Raw genomic sequence first — 15838 nt, forward strand, 5'->3', positions numbered from 1 at the left:
AGAGACAAAGTTGTTTTTGCAGGTTAGCTAACTTATGGCTAATTTGCCCCTAGAGTATCACCATAGATTAGAGATGAGTCTAAATGCGGTTGGTGTAGGCGCTTTGTGGGACCTCCTTTTGTCCTGGCTGAGCCCCGCCGGCTAGGGCCCTTTCTTCTGGCGCTCTTCTTGCTTCGCCGGCTCGTCTGTGTAAACCCCGGGGGTGGTGTCATGTTATGTGTGGTATGGTTGGATAGGGTAGTGCGGCTATGCAGCCTGGGATGCGCTTTGCTAAAGTGGCCCTTAGGTTAGCGCGGGTGGGAAGGGGTAATTAGGGTATGGGGGGTGTGTATGTGTGTGTGTGGGTATCGTTGTCTTCGTTTCTTGGTCCTGGCGGTTTCTGAAGCAAAAAAGGTTAGCGAGCAGGGGAGGGGGGGATGTCGTTGAAGTGGTCACCCAGGGTCAAAAAGTTGGTGTCTAGGTCTTTTGAGCCAAAGCCGACATTCTGACTCTTTTTTGATAAGAACTTAAAAAATTACGTTCAAATCTATATGTAAAATACACAATAACACTTTAATCACGTAATGGATATAACAAATCGCGCGTGATAAACCTGCAAATGCATCTTGGCCCTTTAATCTCTCTCTCTCTCTCTACTCCATAGTATAAAATCAAATCAATGTTCATTGGTCACCACCAATGTTACCATCAGTCACGGTCCGTAAAAAAGGCCCTTTACGGACCGTGACCATCAGTCACCATTCAACACAAGTCAAATTTTCCAATTTTTGATTTGAGGTTAACTGGTCAACTTGTCTGCCTTTTTAATGTAATAAATATGGAAAAGAAACTGAAATTGAGAAATATTTTAGATATAAGGAAAAGTAAATTTCGAACAGAAACTTATCCAACAAGAACTTCTGAAGAACAGGTAAATAAATTATTGTGGCAATGTTAATACTTTTTATTGTGTTTTGTCATTTTTGCAGGCTGATGTTGAAGATATAGTGTTAAGAAAATATGAAGATTTGCATATAAAATTAAAAATTAACCCTAATTTACCTGAACTTTTCAAAGAACAACATACAAGATTTTTAGTGGAGAGTATGGTGTATTTACCTTCAGCGTATGAGGTGATTGTTAATTTATATTGATTTATAGTTTCCATAATCAATTATAAATCAAGATATTGTTCCGTTTCAAAATTCATTGTGATCATAATGAAAATACTCCTATATAACAGTAAAAATTCTTTAATGCATTTTTTGATACGTTTTTACAATATATTGCGTCCGAGCAATTAATCAAATTTTCAATATAAACTAATTTCAACACATTATCACTTTATGGTAGGTAGCGGTTGGATTACGGCGGTTAATGAGGCATCAACTGCTATCACTCCATTGATTTATAATTTGATATTTAAATTTCATTTTAAGAATATAAACAATTTTTATGGAATAATTGTCTGCAGAGTCTCGATGCTAGTCGACCATGGTTGTGTTATTGGATTTTACATCCCTTATCGTTGATGGGAGTGAGATTAGAGGATACACAAAAAAGTCATATAGCAAAATTTTTAGGAAGGTAAGTGTATTAGAAAAATTACGTTTCATGTTACATCTTAACGTCTACGATATTAATTATTTGTTTACAATGAGCAATGAAAAACCGTTACGTATATGCTTGAGATAATGCCATCGCTGATTGATTGAATAAAATTATAACAATTACCAGCCGATGAAACAATGTTGTGTTTTTACATAACTTTGATCTTATTGTTTTAATAATTTTTAATTTTACCAAACTTTAATTGCTAACATGAAGGAAATAATATTACTGTTCCACACAAAACTGGCTACGTGGCTTGTAATCATTTATGAAGGCTGTATTTTTGTTTTAATAAAGATTTTTATATTGTTTGTAATAAAGTTAAATTGCGAATTGTTATATGACTGTTTTAAGATGTCAATGTCCTGAAGGTGGATTTGGAGGAGGTCCAGGTCAGTTCCCTCATTTAGCAGCTACGTATGCAGCTGTGAACGCTTTAGTTATATTAGGAACAGAAGAAGCATATAAAATAATAGACAGGTAAATAGAATTAATACTTTAATTATTGTTCTTTCATCTTAATTGTTTTAAGGAAAAAACTGCGAGATTTTCTCTTCAGTGTACGACAATGGGATGGCTCTTTTGCCATGCATGTGGGTGGAGAAATTGATATTAGAGGTGCGTACTGTGCTTTGTCGGTAGCTAGTCTTACTGGAATTTTGACGCCAGAACTGTGCAAGGACACAGCAGAATGGATAGTAAGGTAATATCTATTTGTAGAGTAAATATTTTCGGTTAGTTTATCTTTTGGTCAATAATTATAATTGAATTTACTGTTTACAATGACCAGAATACACTAATCTGATATTATACAAATACATAAAATAGTGCTGATAATAGAATCATGCAACATTTTTGTACAAAGGAAGCAATTAAGTGATTAGCAATAATCCTAAAAACAATATGCCGGTTTTTGATAAAAATCTTATTTTTGCTTGTCACTTGAGGAATTAAATATTTGAATGATAGTTTTGCATTTAGATGTAACGAATGAAAATATAATTTATTCAGAAACATAATACTTTTGGGGCAAGGTCGCAAAATTGAAATATTTATTCAGAATTTAGTTATCTTAATAGTTTTATTTTATTGGGTGGCTTGACAATCTGCTCTGTTTATTTAATTTTTTTTATTTCTATCTTATATAAAACTGAAGGAAAAACCACTGACCAAAATTTGTTCACTGAATTATTCACTTCTGCACACATGTATATTCACAAGATATTTCAAAATAAGTAGTCCATATTACCACTTGTCATCAGTATTGCAAACACTGAACTACTAGAAAGTGGAAAATGGTTTTCATACATTTGCTCTGCAACAGCATTTTGTCTACATTCACCGTGTATCGGTAACAATTCTCCAAGTCGCGGTTACTATAATTGTGTACCATTCTAATAGACTAACCGTTAATAATAACCCAAACTAATTTTATAATAAACAGTAGACACACTGTCGAAATCAATAATAAAACATTCGGAATTATTCAGTGGTATTAGATAATAAAAGAACGATTGGTCCGACTAAACTATAACAAGTTTTGTGTGTGGGTGAGATGTAACCTACAAAATATGTCATATCTGGATATATAGAGGTTGTTAATTAAGTACATAGACAAATTGTAAAGGGCGATTTTATTTTAAACCAAAAAGGTTACATGTGTCCACAAATTAATAGTTTTCGAGATACAGGGTGTTGAAATAGAAAAAAAATAATTCACCTTTTCTAAACTTTCTCTAAACACGTTTGACATAAAATGGCGAAACTTCGGCTAATGATTTATCTAATTAAAGGTAAGTATCCACTAAATTTGGATGTACGTGTACCAGTGGCAGAGGTACCGGGTGTCGTTAACACTGAAAAGCCCAGAAGGTCGACACCACTGGTTATTTTGAAAATTTAATCACTCTTCTTTTGGTGGTGTGATTTCTTGTAATTTTTCGAACTTTAGAATTATTTGAAAAACGAACCATTTTTTATTTATTATTTTTAAATTTTCAATAACATTACCAAGCACTCCACAAAATGTAAATTACCTCTAGAATTATTCATTTCTAAAAAAAAGTGAATGATATTTTTCTTCTAGAAATACAATTTCAACTACAAATTTGTCAGAATACAAGTACAAAAAATATCGATGGTGCGAAATTGTACATTTTTGTTAGAAGAACCAGAAAAAATTTGCGCCAGTTAGTTTCCCGGATTATATTTTATTCAGAATTGTAATATTTATAAAAAAGGAATAGCTACTTACTTTTTTTTTAAAAACGAATAGTTTCGGTTTAAAATCACTCAAAGAATCACCCCTTTATAATTTGTTTACCTACTTAATTAGCACTCTGTATCATTACTTAAATAGTAACAATGGGCAACAAACGCTGACACTCGGTTGGATTTTAAATGTTAGTTTCCGTCAAACAGTATAGTATTAGAAATAAAGGGTTTTCCAAAAATGGCTTTAGGATTTTAAATGTCTATAACTACACAGTGTTTATTGTGTTTCAGGTGAAATTGTAAATGCGTTAAGGTGATTCATATACAAATCTAACCATGGCACCGCTTTCGACAGAACAGCGTATTGAAGTAATAAAAACTTATTATGGAAATGGTTGGTCCATAAAAGAAACTCATCGCAGAATTCGTGGTTTTTTGGAGCTTTTAATCGTCCTTCTGAACAAGCAATTCAAAATTTTGTGAAGAAATTTGAAGCAACTGGGTCTCTTCAGGACAGACCACATTCAGGAAGACCAAAAACCGCACGATCTGCTGAAAACATTGCCCTTGTACGGGAAAGTGTCGCAAATGATGCATCAATATCTATTCCACGGCGATCTCAAGAATTACGCATTATGCAAACCAGTTTATGGAGAATTTTTCACAATGATTTGCATCTCCACGCGTACAAAATTCAGTTAACTCAAAATTTGAAGGAAACGGACCATTTGCAACGCCGAAATTTTGTTACTTGGATGTTAGAACAAAGAGCAACAGATCCACATTTTGCGCATAAAATAATTTTTAGTGATGAATCGCATTTTACGTTAAACGGTACAGTTAATAAACAAAACTGCCGTATTTAGGGGCAAGAAAACCGTCAGAAGATTCACGAACGACAACTTTATGCACAAAAATGTATGGTATGGTGCGGCTTATGGTCTGGGGGAATCATCGGCCCATTTTTTTTTAAGACAATCACGGCAATGCTGTTACGGTGACTGGAAAATGTTATAATGCGATGATAATAGATTTTTTAGGCCTCAATTAAATGGAATTGACACTAATGATGTTTACTTTCAACAAGATGGTGCTACATGCCACACCACACGAGAAAACTTCGCGTTATTGCACACGAGATTCCCTGGACGTGTTATCTCACGGTATGGTGATGTGAATTGGCCGCCAGTCATGCGACCTGACCCCTTTAGACTTTTGTCTATGGGGTTATTTGAAAAGTAAAGTTTATGCTAATCGGCCAAGAAACATTCCAACCCTAAAAGATAACATTCAAGCTGCCATAAGGGACATTGATGCTCCAATGATCGAAAATATCTTCAACAATTTCAATGCTCGAATCGATGCCTGCCATCGTCGCCGTGGTGGACATCTAAACGACATAATCTTTCACTTTTATTTGTAATTGATGTTATTTTAATTTAAAATAAAGAAACCCAAAATATTCCATACGGTTTGGTTTTTATACAACAACAACATCCTAAAGCCATTTTTGGAAAACCCTTTATATATTTTCTGCAATAAATCTCCAAGTTTATATATAAACCACCCCTATACAGGGTCGGAAAGTCCCCATTGGCCGTTACGCGAGAGCGATAAAGAAAGTCATAGAAATGCGTGCGATAGAGAAAGATGGCTATAATGAAGATGTCTAATAGTCAGCCCATTTCGGCCTTCCACAAATAACAAGTGGATCTTATTTCCACAAATTAGAAGTAGATCCACTTCTTATTTGTGGAAGGCCGAAATGGGCGGTGACTATTAGACGCCTTCATTATAGCTATCTTTCTCTATCGCATGGATTTCTATGACTTACTTTATCGCTCTCACGTAACGGCTGATGAACCATGGGGACTTTCCGACCCTGTATAACACTAAATGCTTAAATTTTTGTGAATAAGAAAGTCATTATTTTATTTGATTTTTAAAGTAGTCGAGTTTTTTCTTATACTTATAAGAAGTGATATTGATAATTTTGTAAAGTAATACCTACTTATAAATATATAATTTTGTTTCTAGTTGTCAAACATATGAAGGGGGATTTTCTGGTTGTCCAGGAATGGAGGCACATGGCGGTTATGCATTTTGTGGCTTGGCAGCTTTAGTCATATTGCAAAAAGGACATTTAGTCGATCAGCAGGCGTTGCTAGTAAGATTCTTTTTATAGCACAAAAATGATGTAAATATGATACGTTAAAATTTAGATTGAAATTTGCGTAATGCGTTGATTATAGAAATTATGTAGGGTGTAACACAACTTGTGTCGCTCATCCAAATTTAGTAATATATTCTTATAGATATACTTTTGCCTTCAAAACCCTACAGGACGTTAAGTAAAAAAAAATATATCTCATTTTCTAAACAAATGAAAATATTATTTTGCCTGATTTCAAATGTATATATGGAGTGCTATTTTAAATATATTTTGTAAAGTCGTTCATATTTTAAAATGATTTAAATTTAATTTTTACAAATTACTAATTTGAACCAAAATAGTGAAAACTATGCAAAAAAGTCGAGATCATTTTTGTTCAAAATAATTTTTTGAGGAAAATATAATCAGATTAGACTTGAGATTAACATTTTTAACTTTGTATGTTCTGCACGCAAAATTTCATTTCAATAGCCTCATTTAATAAGAAGATAATATAAGAGAGAATGTGTTATTTTTTGAAAATTTGGTCAGCCATCTTGGATCCGCTATCTTGAATTTTGCAAAATTGACCTCGTATCCGTGATCAGCGACCCCGAAAACCCCCGTATACCAAATTTGGCCCGAATGTTATTTTTTGAAAATTTGTTTAGCCATCTTGGATCCGCCATCTTGAATTTTGCAAAATTCATCTCAGAACCGTGATCAGCGACTCCAAAAACTCCCGTATACCAAATTTAGCGCGAAGGGGTTATTTTTTGAAAATTTGGTGGGCCATCATGGATCCGCCATCTTCAATTTTGTAAAATTGACCTCGGATCCGTGACCCCAAAAACTCCCGTATATCAAATTTGGCATGAATCTGTTATTTTTTGAAAATTCGTTATATCTAACTTTAATTGACCCATTTTTTTAGGTTAGAAAAAGAGCCATCAATTCTGACCGCGGATTCACGTTCGGCGAGGTCTTAACCATATAAATAAACATTTGAATATAGAAAAAACAATTTTTTGTATTTTTCCTAGCATTTTCATGAATTTTTGCTATATTTGACCTGTTTTTTGAGGTTAGGAAATTCCTTTGATGTGATAGCTCAATTCTGACACCGGATTCGTGATCAGGAGGCAAAAATACTACGGATAACACATGTCGCATAAAAAGTACAGACTACTTTTCTTTTTTGTGTGGCTGTGTTATCTGGTAGTCTAACTTATAGTCATAATAGTTTTATTTTTGACACTTTGTTGAGTTACGCCCTGTATATGCTTATTTCTTAGTAATGTGATGGTATATAACAGTAAAACCTCAACTATCTGAAGCAGCATGAGTGACCCTTAACTGAGATAACTGAAAACTTCAGTTCAAATAATCCAGAGTTTCATTGTAATTTTTTTTTAATTTATTTTTTAATTTTGAACAGAAGGAAAATGTAGGTATTTATTTACAACGCATCTGTTACTTGCTAAAACTATTTATTAAATATAGTATAAACAGTATATCATAGTTGTACATAATAAATATTTTAAATAAAGTAATATTAAGTATATAGGTGGGAAAAAAATTCATAGGGGAGAAACTGCTTCGTATTACTCAGATAGTGGAATTAAACACTCGGGTCATCTGGATCTTGGATAATCCGAACTCGGATACCTGAGGTTATATTGTACATAATATTTGAGAATTTGCTATATTTCAGTGATAGTAATGTATATTTCTTTTGTCATAAAACCACCACTTTCGCTTTTTTATGTTTTATTTTGTTTTATATTTCGTACCAAGATATTAGTTAGAAAATCTTCCTTTTATTTGTGTAAGATAATTATTTTATATACAGGATTTCCCAGAAATAAGTGCCAAAATTGTACCTCATCAAACGCACAACTTTTGTCTTAAAGTTTATTTTTGAAAACCTTTTACTTTTTTAGATAACATATTTTTCCTAATTGTAAATGTTTGTTACTTGCCTTTATACTAACAAAAAATTTTGAATACAGTGTATCATTCCATAAAACGTTCGCATATGTTACTTTGACATTTCTTTAATACATGGGCAACTGCTTTCAATCGGTAAAATGTGTGGGTAAAATGTTGGCACTTATTTCTGTCACATTCTGTATAAATACAAAACTTTTGTGATTTAGAGGTGGTTGGTGCAAAGGCAAATGAAATTGGAAGGCGGTTTCCAAGGTAGAACGAATAAATTGGTGGATGGTTGTTATTCTTTTTGGCAGGGAGGAGCTTTCCCATTATTATATTCTTTATTAGCTAAAGGTTCGTCTGTCGCCTCCTTCATAATATTTTATTCTGACATTTATTATTTTTAGGGTATAGTATACCTCAGGATCATCTGTTCGACGAGAGGGCATTACAAGAGTATATATTAATTTGTTGTCAAAATCCATCAGGTGGCTTACTAGACAAACCGGGCAAGCCGAGGGATATTTTCCATACTTGTTACACTATAAGCGGTTTGTCTGTCGCACAGCATTTCCTTAACGAAAGGCATATTTTAGGGCCCACAAGAAATTCAATAGTAAGTATAATTTACCGAAAAAAAGATGTTGAGTGTTTCACACTTTTACGATATTTAGAAACGTCAGTAATTAAAAAAGGAATATAATAGATTAATAAACATATTAACCAAAGTTTAAATTGAAGGTAGAGTATGAAAAATGGGTTCTAAGGAAAAATACCAAAAATGCTTCGTACGTGAGATATCAGGCATTTATATACAGGGTGCGGCATTAGTGCGTCGACGTACGATATCTCCTTTATTATAGAAGATATCAAAAAGAGTTATTTATAAAAATTATAGCCAACTTAAAACTGCATATTTTAAAATTATTTTCATACATTCAAGGTGTTACGTATTACCAGGATGAACCAAAAATACTATTTTTTAAATGGGACTATATATTATTTCAAATTTAGATTAAGCTCATCTCTCCCATGCTTCCAATATATGGTTTAATTACATTATATATTTCAAAAGTTATGGTCAATTGTATACGAGAATTCACATTTCAGCATCCTGTATACCCTAAACGGAACAACTTAACAATAATTTTGCAAGCATAACTTGGTGCAGTTTTATGAGAAAGTGCTATTTCTATGTTATTGCAACAGTTGAGTATAGGGCGAGCCAAAACTCAAGCACATAATTCTCTCAATTTTTTTAAATTAATCACCCTGTATCTCATTTTAAAAAGTGAAAATACACTTTATGTACCTTCATTTTGTTAAAGCATTTCCTATAGCTAAAATCATTAATTTCTGAGATATTTACTATTTAATAGCAAAAAGAGTTTTTAAAAAAATCCTATTATACAAGTTGGACGTGGGCAAATGATAGATAGATATTATTCAGTAATAATTACTAGCTTGTCACTTAACAAACTTCTGTGAAATTTTGTATTGCTTATTGTTATAACAGGAATTCTTTAAAAACTCTCTTTTTGTTATTAAATAGTAAATATCTCAGAAATCTATGATTTTAGCTATAGGGAATGCTTTATGAAAATGAAAGAATATATTTTCAGTTTTTAAAATAAAATACAGGGTGATTCATTTAAAAAAATTGTTAAAATTATGTGTTTGAGTTTTGGCTTGCCCTATGTTCAACTGTTGCAATAATAAAGAAATAACACTTTCTCGTAAAACTGTACCAATATTAAAAAATTTATGCCTGCAAAAAATTATTGTTAAATTGTTCTCTCTAGGGCAGTGGTCGGCAACTGGCGGACCACGGTCCAGATCCAGACCGTGGAAGGTAAAAAACTGGACCGGCAAAAATTTTTTGAAAATATAATTACTCAAATATAAAAATATACTTTTCTGTAGATAACAAAATGTTTGAGGGCTACCCTTATCATTTTTTAATGGTTAGTAGGTTAGTAAAAAACTAGCTCAAGACCGCAAATATAATTTCTTCCATTGATTTTTGAATACAAATATGCCTATCTATTGTATTCCATATTATTTTGTGAGTGCAAATTAAAATAAAAATTAGTAAGGAATATGAGTTTTTTTTTCTGGACCTCTTTAAAAATTTTAAAAAGTGACGATTCCACCTAAAATTACTTGCCGACCCCTTGTCTAGAGTATACAGGACGCTGAAATGGGAATGATTCTCGTATACAATTGACCATAACTTTTGAAATTCCCTGTATAACATAATTAAAACCTATATTGGAAGAATGGGAGAAATGGGCTTAATCTAAATTTGAAATAATATATAGGGTGTCCCATTTAAAAAATAGTATGTTTGGTTCACCCTGGTAATACGTAACACCCTATATACACTAAAATAATATTAAAATGTGCAGTTTTAAGTTGGCTACAGTTTTTGTAAATAACTTTTTTTAATATCTTCTATAAGTGGAGACGCACTAGTGCCGCACCCTGTATGAAGAAAAATAATCAAATTTCTTAGTAAATACCAATAATTTTGCCATATCAAAAATAGAAAATGTAAATAACAAAAGACTGTTTAACCTTTTGAGTAGCCCAGTCGGTAATCCAAAACAGGGTGCGGCGCCAAAATCGGGACAAAATCTAAATTGAAATTCCTGCTGTTCGCAAGTCGCAACCTTAAAATAGTCTTAATGTTGCAACCAAGTGCAAAGTATAACCGAAGTGCCTCGATTGTCAAAAACGTTCGTGCTGGGTGCTTGGCGACATTTAAATTAAAATATTAAAAAAAACATCCATAGTGCTCTATAACTTAGGACAGTCACACCTTGAGACAGGTGTAAGTTTAGTTGGTTTTTCTTTAGTTGTAGATGGAAAACGATTTTCAATATGTCTTGATGCCATTTTCTTCTGCTTTGTATTAGTTGACTATATTTTTTCCAAGTTGTAGCAAAAAATTAAGTTTTTCCTAGTTTTTTTTGTAAATATTGTAAGAATTTAAAGTTGTCACACTTAGAAAATGTCAGTGTCATTTACTTTTTTTTACTCTGGTTCTGGCAATTCCATAAAAATGTAGTGTGTCAGAAGGATCGTCTCCGTCTATATAGAAATTCTCTGTACTTTTTTTGGCACGGAATCTCTCCTTAAAGTTTTTCGCAATATATAAGAAACATCCTGTATATGTCTTCTTAAGGGATTAAGGTAAAAAATAAGCTTATATTTACATTTGACTATCTTAAACTCTTACGAGTATGCCAAATTTTGTTAAAATGTTTGAAAATTAACAAATTATTGTATAAACATTTTAAAAATTTTTTGAAAGCCAGTAATTTTTTAATGAGGCATATATTGGTAACTGAGATATATTCGGTTAATTGGTTTATTTTTGTCAGCAAATGCTTTGGTAAAATTTTTTGCACGTAATCGTGCCTTACCATAACCTACTATAAGGGTGATTCAGAACTTATCAAAAAGGGCAGTTTGAAAATGATTTAAAAATACACTTCTGCACGGCACTGGAAACTGGTCCACTGTAAAACCTGACCTTGCACAATGCGACCGGCATGGCGGTGTGATAAAAACGGACAAAAGCTTTTACAAGGAAAGAAATAAATAGAATTTTATAGCACCTATTTTATATCGGCAAATTCAACTGCTTTTGCCTTTATTAATTAATAAAATTAATTTGTGTTTTTAAGTAATAAAATCATTTGACATGCCTGATGTTACAACAACAATTGTTCAAAATTTTATCCACCAACGTGTAAACACATTTGGGTCCGTCTTGCTCAGTTTCTACGAACTAACACAAATATGTATTGTTTTGTTTCACAATAACACAAATGCTTCACCATAATATAAATGTTGTCTTGATTCACCATAAATTAAAACGATATCTATCAACAACTATTGTAAACACCACAGATGACAGGTAAACACTATTGCAACGACGATTCGGATTTCAGTATTCCGAGTCGCTGGGACCACGTGGCTCTCCACGCGTATTGCGAATGACGCTAGATACTACAGTTGTCCAGCTATGTAGTGGTTGAATGTTCTATAACTTCAATAATTTTTTTCTTGGAAACTATAAGGATTTTACAAAATTTTTTTTTTCTTTATTGACTCCATTTCTCATGCCGCATCTATTCCCAAATTTTTTTGGATAAGTTGTGAATCACCCTGTATAATTTTTTGTTTCAGACATGTACTCATCCTTTGTACAACATTAGACCAGATATAGTTCGAAAAGCATTACTATATTATAATAACTTAGGAGATCCTAACAAGAAAGACAACAATATCGGCAGCACATGACACGGAATCAAAAGATGTATACACCACTTTAAAATATACGTGTATAATTTTAATATATTACCTTTTACATCAAAAATGAAAATCCATACATGCATTTTAAGTAATTTTAACTATATGGGTTGCATTTTGGTCAGTTGAAAATATTTTTAAGGGTTATTTAGAGACCGTATTTTTTTGTTGTTTGATAAAATGTTGATGAAAGGATAGTTAATATTATGTAAAAAATATTTGCATTGATACAGTTTATTTATGGTGTTTTTGAAGGTGCGACTGAATATTGTACTGTATATTGATTTGTAATTATTTTACCACTTTGTAAAATAAACCATTTTAGGCATTACTTTATATATTAGTACTTCGGATGAAATTTATATCTCTAGACGAGTTTTTATTTAAATAAAAAATCTTAATGCACTACTTGGTTTTGTTATTTTCAACAACTAACTTTTCTGCCATCTATAAAAAAATCTTTTTGTTAGTGTTCACATTCGTAGTTGTGTAACAACAAACTTTATTTTTGATGTAGCCCCAAAGTCAAGGGGTGTAAGATCTAGATCTGGACAGCATGGTGACCATGGTACAAGCCTACCTCGACCTATCCATCTATTCTTGTACTCTGAATCGGGCCAGTCCCTCACACCTCTAAAATAATAAAATATCTATGGAGGACCATAAACAACATTGAATAAATCATTGTTCAAGAACTCGATTAAAAGCTGTCCATTAATTCTATCTGGCTCCAGAACATTATCTTCCACAGTATCTCTATCTTTAGGCCAATGCACAGGGCCGTCTTTACGCAAAAGCCTCCTAGGACCCCGGGTATGTTGGAGGCCGCGACATTAGAATCAATCGCGAAAATAAAATTATTTACTCCAATATATTGCCGATGAAATCTTTCAACAAAAAACATTAAGTCCTCGAACCTCTTCAAAAATAATGTTGAATAACAAATCTTATAAGCTTTAAAATCCCCATAGTAATAACAATAAGTAATTAATTACATTAATCATTTAATGTAATAATATTTATTATATAATATAGAAATGTAACATCACAATTTTTTTCTTGATTTTTTGTGAGCGAAATCAGAAATTATATCTTCAAGACTTACATTATGCATGCACGCACTACTAGAGCAGAGCTCACCGTAAATTTGAAAGAAACTGGACAAACTTTACACAAAATAATCCTGGTCTTTACTCGAAATAATTCTAAACATATTTTTTACACTAAAAAATTCTACACTGGTTTTACATAGAATTTTTTTATCTATAGCAAACATCCTATTCTATGTAAAATTATTTCATAAATGGTGGTAAAGTATTTTGTATGTTAATACATTTTATATAATCTAAGTTTGTATAGATGGTTGCAGAGCAACAAAAACAAAAAAGTTGTTGAAAAATAAATTAAAAATGATGACTTGTTCTAAATTCTATTAATCTATTTGTGTAGTTGTACAACCTTCAGGAAATAAAGAAAATTATTCAATCAGCACAAGAGTTTATATAGTCCACTCTATCAAATAACAAATGGTGTGGGGGGTTATTTTTAAATAAAGTTTGTCCGGTGTCATTTGAAATGGTTGCTTATGTGCTTATTAAGTTATTATGACGTAAGCTTCTATTAAAAGCGAATTAGAACGATAGGGTTACGCATATAAGATTTCAGTTTCTGATATTCGAAAGGTTTCATTCGTTTTTTCTACATTTACTGGGGGCCCCTTCGATATTTGGGCCTAGGTCCTCATACCTTGTAAAGACGGCCCTGCAAATGCAAGCAATTTCAGTAATGAGTTTTCATTTAAATACAAATTTTCTTCAACGGCAAAGTCCATAAGTTCGCTTAAACTTAAAACGCATATGATATTCTAGATAAAATTATATACTGTAAATTCTGTAAAATCTCGTAAATGTAAGAAACCATGGCTAAGTTGATGCATCACATTAAGCCCCATACAGATGAATTAAAGCAATGCTATTGCGCAATTTAGGGGCAGACACTTTAGAATGAATTAAAAAAGAATTCACAAATTCGCTTGAATTCCTCAATAGTGTACACCTAAGTTCATGAATAATTACCCCCTTCCTAAGTTTTGAAGTCCACAAAGCATTATTTTATTTTTGTTCTCAAATAAATAAAATTTGCTAAATAAATTATATTTGTATAGATGATATGGTGATGACTACAAGATAATTAATTATGTGGATACCATTGTGCTAGGAACACGAAAATATATAAGAGAGAAGATATTGAAGAAGGCCCACTAATTTGTAATAGGTAGGAGTGATTCTGTTTTCTGTAAATGCAATTACTATAGTTACTTACTATGTCAAATAGGGACATCAATACAGAAGTACTGGAATGACAAATTTTATTTAATTCGTACATAGTTTTTGAGTTATTTGGAATAAATATAATTTTTTTACTAAATTTGATACCCTCTGGCGGATAAAAGAAACATTGGATGTGGGAAAGTTTAGTTGAATCATCTAATTTTGACTCGCAAGAATTTGTGGTAATTCTGTGTAAACATAGTAGGTACCTAGTAAGTATTGGTACATTTTGTACAATAGTATAATATTTAATACGACGATGGATAATTACTTTTATTTTTGACAAGCCAATAAGTTACATTCTGTATAGAGATAAAAATGTATATCATGTTATGGATAGTTAAAATGTTACAATATAATTACAAAAATTTCAATATTGAAATGTGTTGCAATGAATTTTAAATTTTATTTAGAATACCTGAGTATAGTATACTCAAGGCAGGAAAAACTCAACTTTTATTTTTAATTTAAATTCAATTATCGAAATTTTTTGAGTACAGGCCTGTTCTAACCTCAATGCGGCTCTGTAAATTTTTACGCGCAGCCTCTAATTTTCCTGGCGGCGCACGTTTTCCTCGCTCTCTCTTTTTTTTATTTATTGTCTTCTTGGATTTGTATAGGAGAGGTTGTTAAGTTTGTCTGGCTGAATTTATATATTAACGTGTTGAAAAGTTGTGGTGATCTAACAATGTGATTTTGATTATTTTTAATTTGGTGTAAACTAATAAGTAAAGGTATTCGTATTGTGTTAGTGAAGTGTTTTGAAGACAAGGGGGCCAAAATGATTGCAAACGGGCATATTGTAGGAGACGGATCATGGGATCTACGTGTTTTTGTCACAGATTTGCAGACCGAGAGACTAATCCGCGTAAAAGGAGATGTCCACATCGGTGGTGTCATGCTGAGGCTCGTCGAAGACTTAGGTTAGTACCCCTATCAGTTTGCCATTTCTGTACATCTTTGCGAATTTTTTATCTATAGTTGTGAGGAGTTACTTATATTAGTGATATCAATATTTCGAAATATAAAAAGATAACCCAGGTCAGTTAGAAACTAGATGCGTGTATTTTTATTTAAGGAGAAAAACATTCAATTATTCATACTCAGTCATTGAAAAATATAACTAGGTACCTATAAAATAAAATATTGAAAGGAATTATTGTGAGAGATGTTCATAACCTCAAATAGTAATGTAAAATGATCTAAAATAGGCGTAAGTTTTATTCCAAGAATTTCTAGTGACGTGCTGGGAGGAGAGAATGTCCAAATCATATATCATGATTTTGTTGATTTAGTG

The 15838-nt window shown here is 32.1% G+C and overlaps 2 protein-coding genes across 2 annotated transcripts in view; both read left to right on the forward strand.

Moving 5' to 3' along the window:
* Nucleotides 1–734: 734 nt before the first annotated feature.
* Nucleotides 735–12581, forward strand: LOC108909167 (protein farnesyltransferase subunit beta). Its single transcript, XM_018713415.1, has 9 exons — nucleotides 735–910; nucleotides 969–1112; nucleotides 1454–1566; nucleotides 1945–2070; nucleotides 2123–2293; nucleotides 5842–5971; nucleotides 8116–8245; nucleotides 8299–8507; nucleotides 12089–12581. The coding sequence occupies exons 1-9, from the start codon at nucleotides 818–820 to the stop codon at nucleotides 12200–12202; spliced, it is 1230 nt and encodes a 409-aa protein (XP_018568931.1). The 5' UTR covers nucleotides 735–817; the 3' UTR covers nucleotides 12203–12581.
* Nucleotides 12582–15322: 2741 nt separating this feature from the next.
* LOC108909179 (unc-112-related protein) overlaps nucleotides 15323–15838 on the forward strand; it is a 77057-nt gene continuing 76541 nt past the window's right edge. Inside the window, exon 1 of the mRNA XM_018713427.1 lies at nucleotides 15323–15464. Within this exon, the coding sequence (XP_018568943.1) occupies nucleotides 15323–15464 (142 nt within the window). The remainder of the gene's footprint in view (nucleotides 15465–15838) is intronic.

This window comes from Anoplophora glabripennis, unplaced genomic scaffold (assembly GCF_000390285.2).
Source record: "Anoplophora glabripennis isolate ALB-LARVAE unplaced genomic scaffold, Agla_2.0 scaffold318, whole genome shotgun sequence".
NCBI lineage: Eukaryota > Metazoa > Arthropoda > Insecta > Coleoptera > Cerambycidae > Anoplophora > Anoplophora glabripennis.